A 24,887-nucleotide genomic window follows, 5' to 3' on the forward strand; every position below is an offset into this window, starting at 1 on the left:
AGGCTCAACAAGCAGCCGGTAATGGTGATGAGTGGTCAGCGGCAATCTCACCCACTCATCTGCATCCCTGAGATGGGAGGGTGGCTTGTGGGGGAGGGGGGCGGGGAGGAGGGAGCTCAGGCACGAGGATGAGTGGGGAGGGGTTGGCTCTGAGGTGGGCTGTGGATATTCGCTCTCTTCCCTCACATTCAGATAACCAAGAGAGTCGGCTCTGAGTTTACTCTTGGAAGGATGGCAACGACTCCTCGTGCCTTTGGAAGATGCTCTATCTCCTGTCCCCATCCTGACCGGCCTATAAAAAGTCAAGGGGCACAGGGCAGGGCAGTGGGGATCCAGCCATGGCTGCCTCTCCTTATGGTCCTGGGCAGGTCTCTCAACATCCACGGGCTTTACCTAGTTTTGTCACCTGTCAACCGGAGTTAGCAAAATCTCCCCTCTCTTCGTCAAAGTTGTATGAGGACCAATGGCAGCTGAAAGTTAAAGGTTTTCTATCATGGCGGGCTCACAGGTATGATGACTGAGGTGCATGGATGCTAATGCTCATCATGGCAGTGAACCAGCTGAGAGCTTAGGATGGTGGTGTGTCTCAGATTGGGGTTCTGTGGGGTCTCCAGCCCAGCTATGGTCTGCCCGAGGAGAGCTCTTTATATGGAGACGTGCAGTCTTTATTGCTTATTATATATTATTTATTTTGTCTTAATTTATAATTGCATGATTGCCAGAGGATCTGAGTGCCATAGGGACAGAAATGTGCTGCCCAGTCCTCAATAAAGAATGCTTTTCCTGCCATAAATAAACAGAATAGCCAATCAACTACCCATCAAATTGCCTGGCCCTGGCACAAACAGAATGCCACTAATGAGACACAACACGCATTAGCTTAATGCTCTACCAGGGGAAGCGAGCCGGCTTCTGAGTGCCAGGCTGGGCCACTGTGAGGCACCAGAATGTGCAGGCTTCCATGTGGACACTGGGGGAGGGCTCCTCCTGTGAGCACCCCGGTGCCAACCAGGCCCCCTCGAGGAGCTGGGCCTTCTCTCAGTGGGGTCACTGCTGCTGATCCACTTCACTTCAAGACAGCAGGGATTGGCTGTGTGCCCCTGGTGCCCTGTCCTGGGCTGGGTGCTAAAGGCATCGTCAGGGGAGTCTTGTGTCTGTTCTGGGAGATACAATTCTCAAGTGCAATATGGGTTAGAGCACTGAGCGAGATAATGTGGTCCAGGTGGTAAGGGCCATGAAGGTTGTTGGTGTGGGTGGGGTAGTCAGAGGAGGCTGCTTGGAGGGGGAAGGCATGAGGTCCTCCTTTGAGGACAAGCAAGAAATGGGGGAGGGAATGACTTCAGATGAGAGCCACAACATGGGCACAGGCATTGGGGGAAGGATGAGCATTGTGTGCTGGCAGCAGAGGTGGGCGCCCAGGGGCTGGGGCAGACACTGATGCTGGGAAAGGCAGGAGGATGCACACTGTCAAGGGCTGGAGTAGGAATCTGGGATTGGTTTGGTAGCACTAAGAAGTCATAGAGGGTCCTGGAGTTCTGTAGCAGCACTGAAGCCACTGCAGACCAGGTTGACCCAGGTTCTCTCCCCAAACTGCCTTCTGCCATCCCCTGTTCCCAGGCTGGCTGGGACCAGCCTCCAGGAACAGCCAGCACAGCTCCCTCTTGCTCTCTCTGCCTGCTCTTTATCAATGTCAGCTGCTTAAAGCCAAGCCTGAGACGCCCGCCCTCCCCAGCAGAGCTGAGTTCCCCGAAGATAAGATGAATGTCTGCAGGCCACAGAGCTGAGATGTTCTGGAGGAAGTGGAAGAGGAGGAAGAAGGAATAAACACCCGTCACATTAATAAGAGTTTGGGAGAAGTGAGGGGCTGAAGCCAGGAGTCTCCAGATGGTGTTTAGTGAAATGACAGTTTGATGCTTAAGAGGAAAAATGGAACCATGGTATGCTGGGAGCTTCGATCTTCATGGGGTGGGGGTGAGGGGTGTGGGCACATGGAGTCTGGCCTGAGGCCTGTACTTACACAGGCCTGACCAAAGCCAGTTCCAGGCCGAGCAGAGGGAGCAAAATGCTTCTAGAATGTCTGCTGCGGGGCCCCACAAAGCAGCTCTGGTCCCAGGGATTCAGGTGCACACCCACGCACACATTCCAAGGTTCTCACAGCCACCAAGAACTTAGCAAGCCTATACCAACACTGGGTCCACAAGGACCCGGCCCCTGCCCTCCAAGAGCACATGGTCCACAGAGAGGGACCAGCTGAGAGATCATGTAAAACCTTGGCAACTGAGGTGTGCACAGGAACTCCTAGGAATACGAGAGGGGCATCTGATGCAGCCTCATCCAGATTGGAGAAGGCTTCCTGGAGAAGGTGATGTCTAGGCTGAGTTTGGAATGTTGACCAGGGACTGGCCTGGAAAAACAGCTTGGGATATAGGAGAATGCCAGGCAAAGGAAGCAGCAGAGCAAAGCATGGGAGGTGAAGCTGCACGGGAAGTGGGGATTCAGGAGTGCCGGGGTGCTCCTGGCTCCTGGTGTCTGGTGGGAGCCGGGGAGAGGAGCTGGGCTAATGGTGAGAGATGGGTTCAAGGAGGGCCCGCACACAGGGCTCAGGTGTCACCTGGGGGTGTGGAGAATCAGTGAGGGGTGTGGGTGCGTGAATCTCCCCTGATCCCATGCCCTTGTCCATTTCCGGCATCATCTGGGCTTGTCAGAAAGCTTCTCCCTGGCTTGCCTACTACAGTGCCTGAAATTCCACCCTCAGGGTGCCGTTCCTGGGTTAAATAGAGCACACGTTCAGCATCCATCCTTGATAGTGCAGGCATTTTCTCTGCTCTCTGCTTCGGGGAGGGGTCTGGAGCCTGTGGGCCTTGGGGGGCACTGCAGAGCAGAGGGGCCCAGGGGGTGGGAGGACATTTCTCCAATGTAGAAAAACTTGGCCCCGCCCGTCCTGGCATGGGCTGAGGCAGCTCCACTGTAGGCAACTTGGGGCAGAACCAGAAGGGGGACAGCTTTGTTTGTTAGCACTGGGGAGACATGGCAGAGTTGAGACCACTGCGGCCCAGGCTGGAGAGGAGGGGGCGGGGAGGCTGGTGTGGGGTGGAGGCCTGTGGGGGGCCAGGCAAGGGAGGGGAGCGAGGAGACAAAGCAGAGAGCGAGGGAAGGAGAGTCAAGGAGTTCCAGGCTTCTGCATCCATTCTGTTTCGATTTCCCCCCAAGTCACACAGCTGCCAGGGTTCAGACAGATGCTGTGATTAGCATTTTAATGCATTTCAGAGGACCTTGTCCAAACTGCTCTGGAAATCAGAAATCAAGAGTTTATCTTCAGCTGTCCCTGTAGAGCTACATTCTCTTTCAATTCCAAAGCAGCCTGAGGAAGGGTGTGTGTGCACGTGTGTGTCTGTGTGCCTGCATGTGGGCATGTGCAAGGATGCCTGTGTGTGCACATCTTCCTATGTGTATTTATGGGTACACCTGCATCTGGTATGTGTACATACCTTTGTGCACACATATATGCCAAGTGCCCTGGTGTCCATGTGTGTGCACATCTAAATGTTAAGTGCGTGCCTGCGTCTACGTGTGCACATGCACATTTTGCACGTGTGTGCTTACTCTACGTGTGCCTTTCCAAGTGCGATTTCATCCAGGATCACTCATGTGGAAGAGGGAGAGCTTGACGCTGGTTGAAAACAGGTCAGGACTGAGTGACTCGGGCTGTCAGGGCATCTGGGCCTCAGGTAATGGGAAATGCACTTCAAACGCGGCTGGGCCTGCTTGGCCTCATACCAAAGCCGTGTTTCCAAACAACACAGGCTAGCGGTATTTTCAAGCTATGTGGAATTTCTGGAGTTAGAATTCCACTCCTTGGACAGTGTTGGCATCCCGGGTCCAGCCTCTGAGAGGTTTCTGGAGCCCGGGATGGGGGATGGGGCAGCTTCTAGTGGGTCAGGGCAGAAGGTGCAGTTGGGAAGCCAGCAGCCCTTTGGGACACGTCCTGTGTGGGGTGGGCCACCACTCGTCCCCTCTACCTGCCTCCCAAGGTTCTCCTCCTGCCACCGTTATCTGGCCACACTTCACATCTGCCAAGGCTGTCCTGCTTTGGGTTGAATGTTGCCAGGACTTTCTTCTTCTTCCCTTGTCACCCTCCCAGGACACGCTCCTCCTGGGAGGTTTAGCTCTCAGCCCCAAACACAGATTTCTGGGACCATCTTCCCAGCCCAGGGACAATGGGACCATCACTTTCCTTCCTTAGGGGGAGGCATCTGTTCACCTCCCAAGACCGCATCAGCTTTTGGGTATCACTGGTGCCTTTGGAGTCTAGGGTCAACTAAAACTCCAGGTCTTTAACCCCTGCCAGACCAGCTCCCCCCTTAGTGTCATATAGAAGGGGACTCTACCTTGAAGGCACAGATAGTGATGTGAGTTGGGGGATGCATCCACTGGAAGTGGGGTGGGGAAGCAGCAGACAGTTCCTTGTGAATTTGTTTAATGTAAATACATCCTCTATTTATCTTCGGCTGTTAATAAATTCATGCATTATTAGAAAATCCCTCATACCAGCAGACCCGCTGTGTTAGATCAGCTCGTTTTAAGAGATTTCCTGTTGGCAGGATTCAAAGTCCGCACCTGCAGCCGGCCCAGGCACAAGGATTTAACTAAACGCTGCAGATAATTAGATCAGTTAACCTCGCAAATTAAAACAAGCACATTGCATTAGCTCGGTTTATCCTAAAAGAAAATATTAAGTTCCCCCAGATAAATTGTTTAATAAGAATAGAGGAAGATGGCACAAACTGCCTTCCCAGAACCAGTGGGCAGGAGCCAGGGAGGGCTCAGAGAGTGGCCGGAGAGCGGGTTTGCCTCCATCCACTGATGGGTGATGGATAAGGTCCTTGCCCGCTGATCTAACAGGGGTTGGAAGTGTTTGGGGAACATGCAGGCTGGGTGAAGGCAGAAGTGTAGAGAGCAACACAAAGCTCCATGGGGTCTGAGAGGAGCAAGGGGCACCAGTGGGATTCAGCCCACTCGGCCACCTTATAATGCAGCACAATCCCCAGTGAAATCCCGTGGGTGCATTAGAACATGGGGTTCACGCCCATCGGGGAAGCTTTCTGGAGGAGCTATGATGCACCGCAAGTTTCTCCCATCTGTGAGATGCTCACCACTTAAGGAGGTAGTTGAAGTCTTTGTAAATTTCCAACCGACCAAATCAGAATTGAAGGTAATTTGGACTTTTGGAGAAGTCAGTCTTTGGAAAATCCATGGTGAAAAAAAATTTGACCAGCAAATAAATAGTGTAGACAACATTACTGTCTGTAGGAATATGTCAACTACCTAAGAGAGTGACGGTGTTTGCAAGTGGCATACTAGGACTCACTGTCACACTATCGCCGTGCCAATTACACACGCTTTGTGTCTGTTCATTAAAGCAGGCTCGGCAGGACATTAACTTGGAAGCATTGTTGGATTGTCTACTCAAAAGTCATAAAACTGCACTGAGCACACCCCATAATACAGATGCTAATGGAAACGGGTGTCCTCCCAGCTCTTCTGAATTAGGGCGGGTTCGCCTGATTTCTCAGTCACGGAGCATCTTTGAGATAAAGGCTGTGTTGCAAATGAGAAAGGACCCAAATGTGGCATCTCTGCAGAGCCTTGCCCAACATCCACAAACCTTCAAAGGCTGTGTGCCCTCTTTGGGCTTCTGTGTCTCCCACGCAAAATGGTGGGGGAGTGGGTGATGCTAAGACCCCGCCCCACTCTACTTTTCTGAGGTTCTCTGGCTCTCGGGAGGGAAACATAATAGCAGAGAAGAGCCCCGTTCACGGATCAAACTCCTCTAGCCCGAGAGGCAGAATGGAGATTTCCTGACAACGCTGGACAGAGAGTAGGGGGCGCCCAGGGTTCCGGGAGCTGGAGGAGCTCACTGGGGGGCGCATTTGCAACACCCAGGCCACATCCTGACTGCGTGACTGTGTGTAGAGGGGGCTGACTCTCTATCTTTCTTTGCATCTGTCACAGTCTGAATGTCCCAGAACTCTGATGTGGAGTCAGGTGGTGTAGGGACCTCCCAGCACTCTCCCCTGGGTGGGAATACCTCTCCAAGTGGTTGGGGGAGGGGGTTGCCAAGTTCCCCTCACCAGCTTCAGGGTCCCAGAGGGAGCCAAATATCCCCTAAACCCTCCTCCAGCAGGACTTCCAGATGCCAAGTGAGTAGCCTCTGCTGGCTTGTGCCCCAGCTGTGCCAGCTCTGCCCCCTGAGGCTGCTCCTGAGAAGGGGGACTCCAGAGGCTCTCCACTCTCCACAGGGCCCGGTCCTGATGCCACGGCCCCACCTCTGGCCTCTCCCTGGGACCCACACAGGCCTTTCCCGCTCCAGACCACGCTGCCTATCATGGCAAGGCTGTTGCTCTCCTACTCAAGAAGCTTCAGTGGCTCCCATGTACCCAAAGAAAAGAGACCAAGTTCCTCAGTGGGCTGTTCAAGGCCTTCCCCACTTGGGTCCCAAACCTCTTCTAACATGAGGCCCCCACCTCTTTCTGAGTGCCTGGAACTCCAGCAGTCCAGTCCTCTCCTTCACAGCCCCACTCCCTCCCTGTGCCGTCACCTCTTTGGAAAGCATCCCCGGCCTCTCTCCATCCACCAAATCCTGCGCATCCTTCCAAGGGCAGCACCCCCAGTGCCCAGCGCTCCGTAAACACTCAGTAAACACCACCCCACAGTGCTCCCAGACTACTCAGAGTTCTAAATTCCAGCCCAAAGTCTCAATCCATTGTCCTCTAATTGCTTGACATGTACATCTTTTCTCCTCTGCAGGAGGGAAAGCCCCAAGGGTCCTCGGCCTCTCCTCGCTTCCACCTGCCAAGCAGCACCTAGCACGAGGCCACGCTCCTGGTGGGTGCTCGGGAAACACTTATGAACTGAATTTAAAACCTTCTCTCCGGCCCTGAGCGGTCCCAGCTGTTGGATGCCAGCTGTCAGGGCTGCTGGCGAGGACGAATGCATATTCATTTCAGATCCTTGGGTCGGCTGCCTTGAAGGGCCTCCTGGACTGTCTTAAACCACATGGGTGCCAGGGCACGATTCTGTTTCTGCTCTCACTTGTTAGGGTTTTAAATCTTCTGGGCTCCCCTCACCGAGCTCCTGGGGGCTTCATCCTTTTTTGGGGTGGGGGTTGGTGAGTGGGGTGTGGACAGGGAGGTACGTAGGCCTCACGTGGGGATTGTGCAAACCATTAGGACAAACTTAGCTAACACCTCTTGTGGGGACATAAAGTGGTGCTCTCCAATGGCCTTCTTCATGCACAGCCAGGCCTTGGCAGGGACAGAACCAGTGGCCTTGAGGGACATTCCTGCCAATCTCACAAGCGGGGTTTGTTGGTCTCCCCATGTGGCTAGCCCTGTGCTAGTCCGTGAAGCTGGGGGGCTTGCTGCTGTGCACCCTGGGTCAGTTGTCCCCCAGACCAGGGCAGACTGGGGCGAGGACAGATCAGAGGGGCCAGGCAGGGAGACTGGCTTCTCTGGGGGAGAGATCAACAGAGAGACCATCGCACAGTCCCCATGTGTACGTGGGTGCTCAGTACCTTGTGTGCATCATCTCATGCTACGGGTAAACAGTCCCTGGATAAAGGCACCATGGGCATCCCAAGGGCAAGATGAGGAAAACGAGGCACAGAGAAGGAAAGTGATTTGCCCTAGGTCACACAGCTCAGAGTGGTGAAGTTGGATTGGCTGAATTTGGGGTCTGAGCCTGCCCTGTGGTGTGGTGGGTCTCGTCTCTAAGTCCTGAGGGTCTTCAAAGAAGGGAGATATTGGGAGGGCCAGAGTGGCTGTGAGGACATCCCCCTGGACCGATGGAACAGCTGGGTTTGGCAGGGGCTGAGCACTGGAACTGGTGCTGCAGGGCCTGATGAAGAAACAAGTGAAATAGAGAAAATCATGGAATCTTGGCTGACCTCCTAGAAGCAATTTGGTCCAATGTAGGAATTACCTGCATTGCCCTCCCCCTACCTCCCAGCAACTCAGATTCTGCTTGAACACTTCTGTGACCAGAGGCTCACTACTTCTTGGGACAGCCTATGCTGCTGGGAGGTGGGGAGGGCTCAGTGGGCCTTCCTCATGCGGCTGGTAGAGGCCACTAGGGAGGGCCTGAGGAACAGAGCGAGCAGAAGTCTCTGACTTTTTCCTCCTGAGCTCTCAGTCCAGCCACGCTGAAGCTCGTCACCAGGCTAATTCTCCTTTCTCGGCAGTCCCTGTTCAGAGCACACCCACCTCCCCCCGCACTCCCTTCCAACAGGCCAGAGCACTGCGCTTCAGTCTCTGAAAAGTAAAGTCGTCCTCATCATTGCTGGCCCTGAAAGCCGGGCGCACCATTCTCAGAATATGTACCCAGAACTGCAATGGCCAGCCAGAAAAGGAAAACTCTGGAATGCCTGTGATGTGGGGACTGCTGTCTGTCGGCACAGTGGCCCTTGATTCTTTAATATTTAAGCCATACACAGAGGCACAGAGGGATACAAGTTCAAGAAAGATAGAGAAGATGAAAATGTGGTACCTAAAGAGTTGAAATCGTCACCCTCCCCCCGACCGCCCCAAATCCCATGGAATCAGAAACCACGTCAGTAGCTGAATAAACGTGCTGAGTTAGCAGTGCTATGTTGAAGAAACATCTCTGGAACACACTGTGAAACTCCTCTTTCTGACTCAGCCTCCTCATATAAGCATCGGTCATGATCTGAGCTGAAGGGAAACACTGCATGTAGGGTGGGGAGGGCTGCTGCTCTGCCCAGCTGGCTCTTCTGCAACCCCTACCCCTCTCCACAAGGCTGGTAGGTGGGGCCGACTCTACTGGCTCCCACCCATTATCCATCTGCTTTTCTCTTTCACTAATGGATGCACAGTTTTGATGATGGCAGATATGTGACTTGTCTTTGGCAACTTATTCCCCTTTCCCAGCCTTCCTTGCAGATAAGGTGGTCACATGACACATGCTGGCCAATGAGACATACACAGAAGTTGACTGGGGAGGGCCCTCTGGGAAATCTTTTGCATTTCTAATAAAAGGGACAGACCCAGCTGGACTCACTCTGCTTGACTGTGGATGTGATGCATGGAACAGGGGCAGCCATTTTATCACCATGAGGGAAGAGACTCTGCCATTGACATTGTTATGCTGCTGAACCAACACCAGACCCCATACTATGCGATATGCAAAAAACCAAAGCTTTATCTGTTGAAGCCACTGCAGCCAAATGTATTTCTAAGTGACAGAGTGGTCACTGAAACTGAGGTTCAGAGAGGTTGAGTGGCTTCCCAAGGACACTCAGTAAACCTCTAGGCAGAGCTGGGCTGGAATTCGACTCTGCTTTTCATGCAGGCAAGACTTTTCCAATCCAAAGGCAGGCCTAGTGGGTGGTGACACCTGTAGGGCCACTACCCTGCCTCACATGGCCCCCTGGGGGTCCAGCAATCATGCCAGAGTCTGTTGTGGGAGCAGCCTAGTCTTGACCTCAGGATGACAGGGACCGAGGAAGATGACACCATTCCTGTCCTTGTGAATCTCTGGTTTTCCACAGGCCCTGGAGCCACAAGATGTGGTGGAAGGAGCACAGGCCCTAGAGCCAGACCTCTCCCTGGCTGCATGGCCTTGGGCACCCACTTCACCTCAGTTACCTCTCCTGTAAGATGGCGCTGGGATGCTTACTTGAGAGCACCTGTGTGATGCCGTCTTGACAAATAAGTGAGACAGTATTTGTGAAGTGCTAGCCCCTAGTGAGTACTCAGTAATGATGGTCGTCATCATGGCTGGAGAGAGAGGCCATTGTGACCTGGCCTGCTATCTGGGAGTCTGGAGCCAGGAGCTGGAGCAGATCTGCAGCAGAGGCAGGCACGGCCCTGCCAGTAGTCCCTTGCTCACCTCACTGCAGTGACAGTGGCCTGACTTCCAACTGCCAGCACCTGACCTGTTGCATGACAGCTTTCTCTGGCTGCGGAGCCCACTTTGCTCACTCATGCCCAAGCCAGAAGAGCTGAGGAATTAATGATCGCTGCACACATCCTCAACCAAAGACTAGCGGAAACAGTGAATAGCTCCCCTGCCCTTTGGTGGAGGACTCTGGGGAGTGTGAGCCACGCTGGGTCTAGAGTGCCCAGTGGGAGGAAGCACCCCTCACAGTGGAAGCTGGTCTCCAGCATAACACACCCTTTATTGCTTGCTTTTCTTCCGTGTCACACTTCCTTACTATCTACTCATGCTTCCTGGGCTCGCCTCGCCTAAAGAAACCACCTGCACTCAAATGCTCATCTAGAGTCTGCCTCTAGGAGCACTCAAACTAAGATAATATCTTTTTTTTTTTTTTGAGGAAGATTAGCCCTGAGCTAACATCTGCTTCCAATTCTCCTTTTTTTGCTCAGAGGATCGGCCGTGAGCTAAAATCCTTGCCCATCTTCCTGTAGTTTATATGTGGGATGCTGCCACAGCATGGCTTGATAAGCAGTGCTTAGGTCCACTGCACCCAGGATGCGAACGGGCAAACCCGGGACTGCTGAAGCAGAGGGCGTGAATTTAACCGCTGCACCACCGGGCGGGCCCCCTCAAACTAAGATAACATCTTTTAGAGTCTAAACTTAGGCCAGTGGTCATCAAACTTTGTTGTGCACATGGACCTCCTAGGGATCTTGTTAGAAGGCACCAAGGTACGTTCTTAGTGACATGATTCAGACAGTCTGGGGTGGGGCCAAGACTGCATTTCTAATAAGCACCTGGGGTATGCTGACGCACTGCTCCCAGGTCCACACGTCAGCCAGGGTTTAGATCTCCGGTGCTGTTGACCTTGCTCAGACAAGGGGGAGACCAGAGTGGGTTGGAGCAGCCTGGGACAGCTTCCTAGAGGAAGACAGGGGCTTGGAGCTAAGTCCTGAAGCCCAGGAGGACTGTGGTGGGTGGATAGGGGAGGCAGGCCTTTCCAGGGAGGAGGGAAGCTGGGGATTGCTGGGGCTTGAAGCCACGCCCAGAGTGAGCAGGATGTCGGGTGACTCATCTGCCAGAGTGGATTGGGGCCTGCAGGCAGTAAGGGGCAGGAGGTTCTGAAGGACAGCAGTGTGAGACAGCCCTGCTGCATCCTCCAACCACAGCTCCCCAATTCTCATCCTCAAGTCTGGGAGGAAAATGCAGACTTTCCTGGCCCCCCAAAGTCTTCTACCTTTCCAATTTCCTCTCCCTTACACACACCTGGATGCTGTCTCCCCCTCTGTGGGGTCCTTTCTGGACATTCCAGCTCACAGTCATCTCCCTCTTCTGAAACGTAACAGGAGATGTAGTCCAAATCGCACATTTGACCATTTTGTATTTTTATTTCCTGTGATTATTTTGCGTATGAATTAGGAGTCATCAGATTTTACTGTGGGAAAGGTCCCCGAGGTCATCCACACTCGCATCATTGTTTTGTCAATCACAATAATCTCTGGATTATTTTTAGCAAGGCACGTCATATAAAGGGCTTACACATAAGATTTTCATTACAGAGTTAAGGAACAGTCCCAGAAAGGTCTGGTGGCTTGTCCCAAATCATCCAGCCGGTTAGTGTCGCTACAGGCTGTAAGTGCTATAAGTGGCAGGAGTGGAGAATTCGCCATGATTTTGACTCTCCTGTGCTGGGCACAGGGCACCAAGCTCACTCGCCTTGTGCCCCCTCAGCCACCAGGAGAGGAAGTCACCTGCCTGGCGCCCCCTGGTGCTCTTATTGAGAACACCACAAACGCCTGTGCTCTCAAAACACACTTGAACCACAATAGATGGTTCTGAGAGAACACGGAGAGACCTCATCCCCTTGAATTTCAGCCCCTTTCTCTTTTCAACAACTATTTCATGATGAATTGAAGAATAAAGAACCATACCGCTTTCTGCCATCATCACTCAGGGTTGCCCATCTTCAATGGGATGTGGCAGCCCACAGTTCTGGAAGGACGCAGGTCAACAACACAGACACCTGGCTTTCTGCTTGCCCATGCCCATGCTCTCTAGAAGAAACCCGTCCAATCTTAAAATACATCCATCCTGGAGCAGGAGCTCACACAGACATTCTGTTTCTCAGCCTCATGTTCTGAAGAAAGGTCAACGCCGTTTAAGAACCTTACCTGGACTTGCGAGGGCATGTCTGCCATGGCAGCCTGGGACTCCCCCTCTACTGACACACCTGTGCAGGGAAAGCTCCCCTCCCTCCTGTACCACCCGCCCAGACACACACCGGTGCCAGCTGTGACTGCCCAGGCCAAAGTGCCTTCCACACAGTGTTTCCTCCATGCAAGCACGACCATGAAGTGAGACCTCATTTTTCCAAAAGTAACCCTGCAGGGCAACCTCAGTGGAAAACTCTCCAGAGGGGCCTGGAGGTTGGATCTTGGCCACCCTGTGAGAGGGTGAGAGCCTGGAGTCCGGAGGCCACTGTGGTGGTGTGGGCTCCTCCAGGATGCCCTGGTTTGTCTTAAGGTCTCTCTCATCTGAATTCCTGGGCACTTCCCATGACTACCATTTTTTGGCACCTAAAGATATTTTCTGGATCTTGAGCCATCTTCACGCTTGCCTCTGAAACCAGACTGTAAGCTCTTTGAGCAACAGGCCGTATCTCGCTCATTTTTGTCTGACTCTAGACACCCCGCCTCCCATAAGGGAACTCTGCATGGGGCAGGTAATCCATAAACGTTGCTGCTGCTGATCTGAGTGACGGCAACCATGATCCAAACCACGCCAGGGCAAGTGCTGGAGAAAGCTGCGGAAGGTCGGCCTGGTTTCCTTAGAAAGAGATCTGAGCAGAGGGCAGGAGGAAGGCTTGGGGCCGAGGGGCGGGGTATATGTGCCCTCGGGGACCCAGCCCATCACTGCAGCCCCGGCCTGTAGCCAGCCCTCAGGGGTAGGAAGTCTGGCTGGTCTGCATCAGGGAGACACATAGCTGACCTGTACTATATTACACTTGTCACAAATGGAGTCGGGCAGTGGAGAGCGGGAGACACCGTCTTCCTCGCCCTCCCACCCTCCCTCGTCTCCCTGTCATCTTAAGTAATGCGAGTCACACCAAGTCTATTATTCTTAGAATTTTAAAGAATGTCAGAGCTACAAGGGACTCCAGGGGCAATCTGGCCCACCGCCTCCTTTTGCAGTCAAGAAGGTGGAAGCCCAGGGAGGTTCCGAGCTGAGCGCTTTGGCCAAGGTCACCTGGCTTGTTTGGGGCAGGCTGGGCTTGGAGCCCAGGTTCCCTGACTCCCAGCCCAGGCTCTGTCCATTACCTCATATGACCTCTTATTTATTTCCTTCAAGTTGGGTGTGATGGTTGTGGACACAGAGGCTCTCTGGTTCTTTCTGACAAATCAGTCAGGGAGTCTTACTGAGTACAGGCCATGGCCAGGCTGAGGCTCTGTCATGGGGCCTCCAAAAGGGTGTTGTCCTTATGGGAGTCGAGAGTCACTTGCTTGAGAAATGGGGACCTTCCCACCTCGGCCAGTGTGGGCAGGGGCAGGGAAGAGGAGAGTGCGCAGTCCAGGGGAGAGAGAGCCCCGGGTGGGAGGAGGACTTCAAGACGTCTCTGTGGGAAGGGGAGTGAAGACTCTCTCTCTCTCGATGGAAGCAGTGGGAGAGGGCTGAGGCCAAGGACTGGGGTGGAAGAGGAGAGGCAAGATCTGAGGGTATCCCACATGTAGCCCCTGTGTCCATCGGGCCTCAGTCTCTGGGTTTAAAGCATTTCTGACGTCCCCCTTGGAACCTCGGTGTTCCCTTCCGCATAATGGGCCTAGCAGGGCTTTCAGCCCCAGCCCTTGTATCTGCAGCATGGCATGGTCTTTGTCACTTGGTGAGGGGCTGCTAGGCTGGACCTTTGTCTGCCAGGTTTCTGTTTCCTGTTAGGATGGGGATTCTTCTGAAGGGAGGGGCTGGAGAAATCCCACACGTAGGTGGGCTGCAGAGGCCTGGGTTCCAATCTCAGCTCTGTTACAAGCAAACACTCAACTCATTTCACTTGGATCACAGATTCCACGTGCGTAAAATGAGAGAACTGAGTTGGAGCTGGTGGTGAAACTGGCAGTCATTGGGCCAAATCCAGCCCCCAGGTATGAGTGTGTGAATGACCAACCAGAAATGGTCTCTAATGCCTGGGGGCATGCTTTGCCCTCTTCTGCTGCCCATGACTCCCTCTGTGCTCACACTTTTTGAGTGTGTGCCCCTTAACGAGCCCTCTCACCTCTAACATTCTAAGGCCCCTTGGGCTTGTCCCCCAAGTGAAAAAGGACCGGTGTTACTGAAAGAGGACAGCTCCACCCCAGGACCTCACTGTGCATCTCCCACTCACCCTCCAGCCTAGCACAGGGCTTCTTAACTTTGGCATTACTGACACTTGGGGCCAGATCATTCTTTGTTGTGGGGGCTGTCCTGTGCATTGTAGGACATTTACTGGCATCCTGGCCTCTAGCTAATCGATGCCAGGAGTGTCTCCAATGTCAAATATCCCAGGGGGGCAAAACTGCTCTCTGTTGAGAACCACTGCCCTAAAAGGAGAGATGAATTGTTCTCTTTGGGGAATATGGGAAAAGAAGGAAGATGTGTCATTCTTTTCCTCAAGAGAGGAAGAAAGAAGCATGAGGCCAAGAGAGAGATGCAGAGGATGGGCTGGTGGGACCTCCCATTCCTCAAACATTGTAGAAGATCTTTTTCCTCCCCGCAAGACAAGAGTCAGAGGGCTGCCCATTGCTCAGTGTTTTGGGTTGAATTGTGTCTCCCCCAACAGATGTTGAAGTCCTAACTCCCAGTACCTGTGAATGTGACCTTATTTGGAAATAGGATTTTTGCAGGTGTAGTCAAGTTAAGATGAGATCATTAGGGTGGGCCCTAATCCCATATGACTGGTGTTCTCATCAAAAAGGGAAATTTGGACACAGAGACAGACATGCACGCAGGGGAGAAGATGTGATGACATAAGGAGAACACCATCTACAAGTCAAGGGATGCCTGAGGCTGCCAGCAACGAGGCGAGGGACATGGAACGCAATCTCCCTCATAGCCCTCAGGAGGAGTCAACCTTGGTATCACCTTAATCTTGGACTTCTAGACCCAGAACTGTGAGACAGTAAAATCCTTTTGTTTAAGTCCCCCCAGTTTGTGGTACTTTGTTACAGCAGCCCAAACTCATACACTCAGCAAGAAGAAAGAAGCAGGACCAGGGAGCTGGTGGTGTGTGGGATCTGGCTTGTGACTGCACCACCTGAAGCAGAGACACAGAAGGTGGCAGGGACTGGGACAGAAGATGCACATGCTAATGGGACTTACCATATAGAGACAAAATCAACACTGTACCTATAGGACACACAAGTGGAAATACATCACATCTCTAAAATGAAATGCTTTGATTGTGCCAATCACTAGAAGTTGTAAAACTACCCCGAAGAATTAACAGCCTCCGTACACGCTAACTACATCCATCATAAATTCGTCTTTAGTTTCTGTTATCATATCACTGTCTCTGGGGACCCCTGTCTTGTCATCATTTGCCCTTTATAATTTATTCATCTTGTTCTTGCCTGCATCCTTTCTACTTATCATTCATCTTTACAGTTGTACATAAAATTAGATGGATCCTTCCATGGCAGGGCTGTCAGGAGGGAGATGGGCCTCATCAGGGAAGTCCCAGGAAAGCTGGTTGAGGTCCCACTAAAGCCTCCAGTGGGTGTCAAGGTAGAGGTGGGGTGGGCAGAAGGAGAGCAGGGAGGGCATGAGGGAAGGAGAGGAGAGAGACAGGAGAGGCAAGTGAGAAAGGTAAAGGAAGAAAGCGTTGAAAATGAGAGGGGAGAGAGGAAGAGGAACGTGACCAGAAGGGAAGAAAAGAGGAGGAGACAGGCATAAAAAAGAAAAGAGAGAAGAAGAGAAAGAAAGGAAGACAAAATGGGACTAAGGCAAATAGAAGTGAGACAAGGGGGAGAAAGACAGAAGAGATATCCTGGGACAGTGGTGCTAGAGAACCAATTGAGTTTTCTTTTTAAAAATTTTCCATTTTAAAATCTTTCCTGGTGCACACAAAGAAGGTCACATTGAATTTTTATGGAGATGCTCCATCCTGAGTTTCGCAGACCTGAGCCTGAGCGCGAGGTGTGATGATAGCCATGGTGCAGTCTCCCCAGCTGCACAAGGGGCTGGGGTGGGAGATAGCCAGAGAGGAGTGTGTGGGTTTGCTTTGTATTCTCGAGTTGCCGAGTGAGGGCACAAAAGCCAATCTTTAACTAGTGAATTGGAACTTTAATGTTTACCAAGCAGATACAGCTCCCACTCTCTCTACCCCCTGCCCCAGCTCCCTCTCTTCTCCTCTCCCCTGCCTGCTCCCTCTTCTCACAGGCTCCAGGCCTCCTGCTAACTGGCCTCTCACCCCTGGTGAGGAGCCCTTTCTGCCACCAGAGGAGGAAAAGGGTAGCCACTGCTGGCCATGTTGCCTGGTTTTCTCTAATCAGAGTCTCTCCCCAGAGGCCCCACCTTCCTGACTTTGGAAACAGACAGGCTCTTCCTAGAAGACAATTCCCTGCAAAGTCCCAAAGGCAGAGGGAGCTGGGACTAAGCATCTGGGGCCTATTTTAAGGAACAGAGGGCTACTGTGCACACTCAGGCCCCAGGGAGCTCTCAGAGTGGGCCTCAGCTGCCCCTCTCATGGCTCCTGACCTGTCATGCATGCCTTGTCTCTAGGCTGGCTCTCAGACCAGTGCTCTCATCTGACATATCTGTCTTCCTCCCAGCTCTCTATTCCCATCTTGCCCATATCCTGAACAAAAACTGTGAGCAACTCCTGCACCCCAGAATCATCTGGGTCCCCTCTAAGGCAACTGCTGATGGTAAAAACTGCTGGGTATCCTGGACATTGGTAGCAGACCCAGTGCTGGTCCTGGCTTGGCCATTTATTAATCACATGACTGTGGGCAGATGGCTTAATCTCTCTATATCTGGATCTCCTCCTGTGTGGGGCATAATCATGATATCTTCCTCATAGGGTGGCTGTGAAGATAAAATGAGGTAATGTGCTTGCATCATGCCTGTCAGATAGTAAGCGCTTAACAAATATTAACTGTTATTGTTGAGCAATTGTCCACATTACCTATTTTATAATAACATGTGCTGTCTTGTATCATTGATGACATTTTTCTGTGTGTCTCTCCAACTTGATGGACAACTCCAAGAGGGGGAGGGGGTGTGTTTTTCTCATCTCTGTGTCTGCCAAGATGCCTAGCATGGTCCCCCAACACACTCAGGAAATACTTGTTGATGGATTGAGAAACCACCCCGTGTTGACAGGACTCTATAAATAGTGGAACAAACATTGGGAATGGAAGAGGGTGGGCTGGAGGGGTCAGGAGAGAGAGTGAGATCCAGAGTGTGAGGGAGAGATAGAGATACAGAGTTTAGAAAAGTGGAATCATTCTACTTAGATGCTGGCAGAGGACACCGCTCAAAAGGACCCTGATGAGGCTTTGTGGTTTAGTAATCTCATTCTCCTGAACTCATGCCAAACTCGAAAACAATAATCCATTTGTGACACTGGTCTAGGGATGACTCCATCAGCCACTGAGGGACCTTGGTTAGGCTGATTCCCAGGGATACTGACCTCTGACTTATACAAACAGCTATTGTGGTCTGGTTTCTGAGCTTCCACTTATCCCAAGAGAAATGTCTGTCCTCAAATAAGGACATGCGTGAGGGGTGTCTCTAGTTCTGTCTCGGTTGTTTTGTTTTGTTTTTGGTGGTGGTGGTGGAGTGTGCATGACAACAGTGGGATTGCTCTCCTCTTGCCAACAGGATGTAGCTCTGTAACTGGCTGGGAAACAGAATGAGCTGCTGCACTGTCTTCTCCCCTTTTTCTCTCCTCAGTGAGAAAGTGGAGGGTTGGTTTTAATGGATTGATTTTAATGGATTTTGAAGTCTGGAAAAGTGCCTAAATTGCTGAGGTTACCAGTTTTCCAGGTTCTTTTTTCAATTTCTTTCTCCTTAGTCAGAAACAGAGTGTCCTCACTGGGGCACCTAGTGTGGTCACCCCAGACAAGAAGAGATGTCTCTCTGCCCCCTAATGAAACAGGCAGCCACGAGCATAGCCTCAGCTGGCGAGAACACCCATTATTTGGTTGGGTGAGAGCATTTTCTTTGGTCCTGTCTCTGCATTTGCTAGCGGCACACTTTCTCAGATCTCAAAGGAGAGAACCAATCCACAATAATAACACCAGTTCTGCTTTCTGGAATCCAAATGACTTCACTTTAAAACATAATTTTATTTGGTCATTTTGTTTTTCATTCGTTTCCATGTGAGTTTGTGCGAGGACAATGTGCCCTGGGAAGTTCAAGCTGCAATCCTGTCTTTTCTCCCTGCCCCTCCCCCTGTAGGCTGTGCCTGCCCTAAGAATTGTGATGAGGTCTTTGAGGCCATGAGTCTCCCCAAGAGGCCTTTGAAGAAAGGATGGCATTCTGGGCACCGTAAGGGGACTCTAGGCTACGTTTTCACTCCACTGTTGGCCTCTTTCCTCGCCCCTCCCAGCTCCCAACATACGTTCACGTTTCTTTTTTCCTTTCTCTCAAACTTGCCCAACGTGTCTTTGTGATTTCAGAAAAATGCCATTGGATCTCCCAGTATGAAGGATTAGCACAGATTATGGGGAACAGTGTTAATTATCGGTGGAAGGGGGGTTGGCGCGTCGCTCCAATGTGCTCCTGATTTCCCCTGGGCCTTTCTGCCTGGTAATAAGCCTTCTTTAATCTGGCAGGCCCCTTGGTGAAATCAGCACCACGGACAGTGGTATTGATTGCTTCTGAGAAACCATCACAGCTGCTCAACCAAATTACCTTTGATATGTGACCTTTAATGTAATTACTGCAACATCAAAGTATTTCTATAAATTATTAAAGAACTAATACACTCCATCATTTAGCTATTCTATTATATGTAAAATAAACAACCACAAGTTAATGTTAGATCCTGGACACTCCATACTTGCTGCCAAAATTCTCTCAGTTCTCAGCCTCTCCCCCTTCAAAACCCTAAGCCAGCCCCCCCCACCTTCTCTTTCTGTTTCCCCATCTAATTCTCGGCTTTTAGCCATCACGAAACTCCCCAGCAATCTCTCTCAAGCTGATGAAGGGTCTCCCATAACAATGTGGTATTTTCTATTCCATTTGGGTGGCTCTGAAATATCTATCACAATCTCCCCCAAAACAAAGTACCATAAACACTTTATTAATCAGCACAAACCTTTCTCAGAAGCCTTTGATTATCTTACAATATGGCTTTATGCTTCACACATAACATGGGGAGATGTGGAGCATATTTCTGCCATCTTACAGAGGGCACCCAGAAAGTAATTACTATAATATATGTGCATGTAGCCGCACCACTAAAAAACCAACTGGGGAATGGCCACCGAGCCAGAGCTGGGCTCCACACAAAAACCTGTGGGGTGCACGATTTCCATACATTTGCATCCGAGGGTCTGTTATTAAGATGACTCAGCCCCGTGCTTTGCAATCACAAATACCACAATACAATACAAAGGCTGTCTTAATGGAAGGAAAGCCCTCCCCACCCCTAAATGTGTAAAGCAGGATCTTTGATGCAAAGGAAGGCTGCCCCCGCCCCGGGGTGCGTTTTCTGTCTACCTGGTTAACCTTTCCTGCTGTGGGGTAGAAACGGAAACGTGTGTTTACATACTGTTTGCTTGGTAAGAATGTAAACATGCATGCGTAAACATTGGTGAGCATACATATAGAACACACGTGCTTCCCTGCAGAGTCCATTGTGTAAGCGTAAACATGGTATATTTGTAAATTCTTTAAATTATGCCCACAAACACTCACATCTTTCCATTTATCTTTAGATACTCGGTGAGCCGTATATCTCCCCCCACCCCCATCTCACTGAACCCACAGGAGAGACAGCGCAGACCCTTGACCCGAGGAACACTTCTTATTTTATGGTGATGAACTAGCCTCGATAATAGCCATGGCTGATATCACACCCAGTTAGGGGGGCCATAAATAATTCTCTTCTCCCCCGCACAGAAGCTATAAACCAGGGCTGAGGCGAGACAGTTTATCAAAGACGAGGGCTGGCTCCTTAAATAAACCGCGGTGATCTCACTTGCGGCGCCGAGCCGGGGCGGGAGGCGCCCGCTCCCGGGTCCAGCCCCCACCCCAGGTATTGCCCGTGTCCGACGTCGATCGGCGGGTGCACGGGAGGCCCTGCCGCCGGCGGTCCCGCGGGGTCGGCGGAGGCAGCTCCGAGCTCCCGGGGCCCAGGACACCCCGCGTCCCCGCCCCGGGCTGCCCGCGCGGGCAGTGCGCGGAGGAGGGACCCGATCCGAGGCGCCGGGGAGGGCCAGGGGAGGAGCCGCGCCGGAGCTCCGTGGTCGCTGCCAAGTTCGCTCCCACCCCGGGATTCCGTCGGGCCTGGACGGCGGAGCGCGGAGGCCGCGGGGCGAGGTCTGAGCTCAGCGTCCACGCGCCCTCGCCCGGGCCCGCCGCCTCTCGGCTTCTAGGGGCGGGAAGGGCGGCGCGCGAGTTTCCGAGCGAGGGCAGACGGCGCGCGCCCGAGCCCGCGATACCCCCGCCTCCGCGGCGCTGCCCGGCCTCCCGAAGTCGCCCCCTGTCGGCGCATCAGTCGCTCGCGCCTCTCCGGGCGCCACTTACCCCGGGCAGAGTCTTCTGCTCGTGCAGTGCGCTCTGGGCCTTCAGCGCTGACTCACGCTCGCAGTAGGTGAGGAAAGCGCAGCCTGGGGAGGGAAGCAAGCGCCGAGAAGGGTCAGTGGGGCGCCCCCGGGCCGCCGACGCGCCCTCCCGTCCACCCTCCAGTCCCCGGCCCCCGCCCCCCTGCTCTTGGTCCCTCTCCCCACCTCTCTTTCTCTCCTGTGTACTCCACTCGGGCTTTCCTGCCTCCCCGTTTTCCTGTCTGTCTGCTTCTTGTCCCTCGCGTTGCTTTTCTCTTTTGCTCCCTCAGCGTAGTCTCCCCACCCTGCATCTTCCCCCCCTCCACTCCCCGTCTCCCGGCGGGTCTCTTCCTGTCCTCGTGCCCTGGTGCCTCAGGCGCCTCTGCCCTCTCCCTCACTCCCTCCCTCCCTCCTTCCCTCCGGGGGCTGTTCTGTCTGTTTCAGCTCCAGCCTCAATACCTCTCAGAAGGAGCAGCTTCCACCCTTCACCCCCAGCACCTCTAGTCACACTTGACCATGAACTCTTGTTCTGGCTGCTTAGGAGTGTTGCCGGCTGCCCCATCAGGGATGATGGAGGGACCCTCTGGGCCTTCCAAATTAAGGCTTCATCTGTAGCGGGGACGCCAGTCTAGGCTATCCTAATAAAATGAATGGGGCCGTCCATGTGTCCCCTGCCTCAGTGTCTGTTGTCACTGATATCTTCACACGCCTCCCAGTCAGAGCACTTTTTGGGCACATCCAGACCACCAATGCACAGCGCTGGACCTGAGGCCAGCTCTTGCTCTGCCTCTAATTCCCTGGGTGACCCCACAAATCACGTCTCCTGTCCTGCCTCAGTCTCCTCATGTGCGAACTGAGAGTGTTGACCAAGTGGTCCCCAAGGTCCAGCCTCGTTTTCCTCTTGAGTGATTCTGACAGCGCCTCACCAGGGAATCTGGACTTCGGGGAGCAATGTGCCTAAGTCAAGGGGTGACTTTTTAATGCTGGCCCTTCAGGCACTGTGACAAGGCAAAGAGAATGTCCGCTGATGGGAGAGTCTTTCTGGGTGTTCCTTTAACCCGCCCAGTGTCCGGGGCCTCTTTCTGTGCTTGCAGATGTGGCTGAGTGTGGCTTGGGAGGCCTGCAAGGTCCTGGGGCCATAGGGAAAGTCAAAAAGCCAACTTTGTCCAACAGCAGGCTTGGGTCCCCTGGGGAACAGTGCCTTCAGACTTTCCAAAGCCACCAGGGCCCCAGGGAAGGCACCCTGCGGGCTGGCCACTCCCTTGTTTCACTGTCTTCTTTCCCTCCTTGTTTCAGGCTCTCTCCTATTATCTTACTGACCTCCCCAACCACCTGTATTCACCATCATCCTGGTTTCTTTTGCTCTCACAGTCTCCTCACCTGGTATGCCTTCTCTCCCCATTTTCACTTCTCCCAATCCCATCCATCTTTCAAAAATCTGATCAAGTTCCACCTCCTTCAGTCAGCCCTCCTTGACTGGTCTGGTCCATCTCAAGCCAACCTCCCTTATTGACTACCCACAGGTGGCCATTTGGTTATTCTCATGGCCATTTATCAATTATTCCCTGAGTGCCCACTGTGTGCCAGTTTCTGTGCCAGGCCCAGTGGCCCAGGCCCTCTTCTCAAGAGGCCTGCAGGCTGGTGGTGCTAGTCTGGTGCCTCTGCCATGTCTTATCACTAGGCTCACCCTCTTGTTTCCTTGGCACAGAGTGCTCTCAGCATCCTCTGCAGTTGCTGACTCCTCTACCACCCAATGAAAACCCACTTCCTTCTCTTCCAACGCAGGATCCTACCTCCCTTCCCCTCCTAGCTCCAGAGAGGAGATGGAAGGGGATGAGTGTGTGAGGGGGACGTAGTGATGGCAAGAAGGAAGCTGGGAAAAAAACCTGGGAGACAAAAACTGTCAGCTCCCCATGAGCTCTCTGCCTTCCCTACCTCCAACTCCTGCCCCAGGCTGGGAGGAGCTGCGAGTGCCAAGGAGCCTCTCTCCCTCTCCCTGTCCAGACCCCAGATCACCCTCCTCCTCCTCCCCCCTCACTCCTCCCTCCTGATCATGGCAGACGGTTATTGATGGAGACACCAGGGACTGAAATGAATAGCGGTAAGAGGCCCCTGTGACGTCGTCCCTCATGCTGCTGTCTGCCTCTCCGGGGGCCTCTTTCCTCCTGTCCCCTCACTGGCCTTGTCCTCCGCTGGTCCCTGCCTGCAAGTGGGAGGCAGTCACTGTCTCAGCTGCACACAGGCAAGCCAGCTTGGGACAAGGTCAGGGGCAGGTCTGGAGAGGGAGAAGGAGGCAGGAGGAGAAGGAAGAAGGGAGGAAGAGGGGGAGGATGGGGGAGGAGGAAGAGGGAGGAGGAGAAGAAAATGAACACATTGTTTCCATGGTCCAGGATAACAAGGAAAGAATTCCAGAAAGAAAAAAAAAGGAATCTGTTGCTTTTGTCCAGTTTCTAGGAATTTCTGCCATGGTTTCTTTTGAGAGCTCACCAGAGCATTGTGAACCAGAATCTTTGAGGGACCCCAAGATCCTGTGTGACCTCGCCTGTCATCTCCACCCCTTGACCTCACCTCCTTCCATGCTTCCCCTTGCTCACCCCCTGGCTTCCTTCCTGCTTCTCAGCACTGCCAGGCACACTCTGCCTCAGGACCTTTGCACTGGTCATTCCTCTGCCCAGAAGGACCCCCACCCCGCCACTATCCACATGGCTTGCTCTTTCACTCCCTTCGGGTTTCTGCTCAAATATGACCTCCTCAGAGATAGTTCTCTTGGCTGCCTCATTTAACACATCACCCCCTCCCCCAACACATGCATAGTCTCTGACCCCTTGCCCTGTCTACACTTCTCTTTGGCACCCTCACCCCTGTCGTATTGATATCAGCAGTCTCCCCACGCTCAGATGAGGTCGGCAACTTGCTTTTGTTTTGATTCTGCTTGGTTCTCAGGGCCCAGAACAGGGGCTGGAGCTCACTACGGATTCATTGGATTCATCGAGAGCACTGAATCCCCAGGACCTCTGCTACATTGTGGGGCCGCTAGGTGGGGGGACACGGAAGTGGTACTCAGAGGCTGCTAGGAGCTGATCGAGGCCCTGAGGACACTGAGGCACACTGGACTTCCACACTGGTGGGGGGACAGAGGTTGCCTGTGAGAACTGACAGGGGGCCCTGGCTGGGAGGGCTCTCATCCCCAGCGTTTCCTGGAGCCCATTCTCCCAGTGCCTGCCAGTGTGGTTACTGTCTCTCCCCCGCTCTCTACCCTGAGGTCATCATAGCCCGAAAGGCTATGCCCAGTTCCAGATGGGAAGCTGTGCTCAGGCGAGACCCTTACCAGCCAGGATCACTTGCTGATTCCTATCTCTGACCCCAGTTTGCTCATCTATAAACGGGAACAGTAATTTCCCTCAGAGGCCTGTGGAGAGACCTACTAGTCAGGAGTATTAACAACTGCTGCAGAGCCCTCGAATTGCAGAGTGCGGTATAAACACAGATTTGCTCTGAGAAAGGGGGTCAGAGAGGCAGGGACCATCCTCTCCCTCTGCACCTCTGCCAGGAGGGACCAGCCTTATATAGAGGCTGCCTGGGGCACCGTCCCGTACCCCACCGCCCTGCCCGAGCTTTCTCAAACCATCTCTCAGCCCGTCCAGTGATGCTGCATCTGACAGTTCACCTGAGAGATGAGCTGTCTCATTACAGCTCTTTTAAATAGGCGGATACGGATAAACAGTTATTAACCACAGACTCCAGCGTGCATGAAGGGACCACGTCTGTCCCCTTGCTGAGCAAGAGCGCTTTGCTCAGAAGGGAATGGCTTCAGGAGGAGAGTTTGCATCATGGGGTGCTGCAGAGCATGGTGGGCCTGGGCTGGAGGCTGAGGTGGGTGCTCAGGGTGACCAGGGGAGAGAGGCTGCCCAAGCCTCACCCAGTGGACACTCACTGGCCTCTCATGTGTAGGGGAAGGGGTGCTGCACACAGAATCCCCCCAACTCCCCCCCAAAACTAGCTGTGACTTCCTGTCACTCATTGCTGCTACTCACAAGAGCTGAGGAGGGGCTTCAAGCCGTGAGGGTGGGCAGGGCGCCTCAGCTCCATAGTCACTAAATCTGCCAAGCTCACTCTCCTGTGACGTGATGAAGGGTCCCCAGAGACACACCCTGTGAGGCCCCTTGGGAACTCGTGGTCTAGTTGGGAAAT

General features: G+C 53.0%; 1 protein-coding gene across 50 annotated transcripts in view; it reads right to left on the reverse strand.

Moving 5' to 3' along the window:
* The window catches only part of CELF4 (CUGBP Elav-like family member 4), a 306,023-nt gene that overhangs the window by 206,988 nt on the left and 74,148 nt on the right, over nt 1–24,887 (reverse strand). For 47 of the 50 annotated variants that reach the window (XR_011421022.1, XR_011421024.1, XR_011421023.1 and 44 more), the window contains exon 2: nt 20,680–20,762. Coding sequence is in view for 42 of the 50 variants with exons in the window: in XM_070220994.1 (XP_070077095.1) it covers nt 20,680–20,762 (83 nt within the window). In the remaining 8 variants the exon portion in view is untranslated. Of the gene's footprint in view, nt 1–20,679; nt 20,763–20,882; nt 21,018–24,887 lie in introns of those variants that run through there. The other 3 variants (XM_070220998.1, XM_070220997.1, XM_070220995.1) reach the window with 1 other exon arrangement.

This window comes from Equus caballus, chromosome 8 (genome assembly GCF_041296265.1).
Source record: "Equus caballus isolate H_3958 breed thoroughbred chromosome 8, TB-T2T, whole genome shotgun sequence".
Taxonomy (NCBI): domain Eukaryota; kingdom Metazoa; phylum Chordata; class Mammalia; order Perissodactyla; family Equidae; genus Equus; species Equus caballus.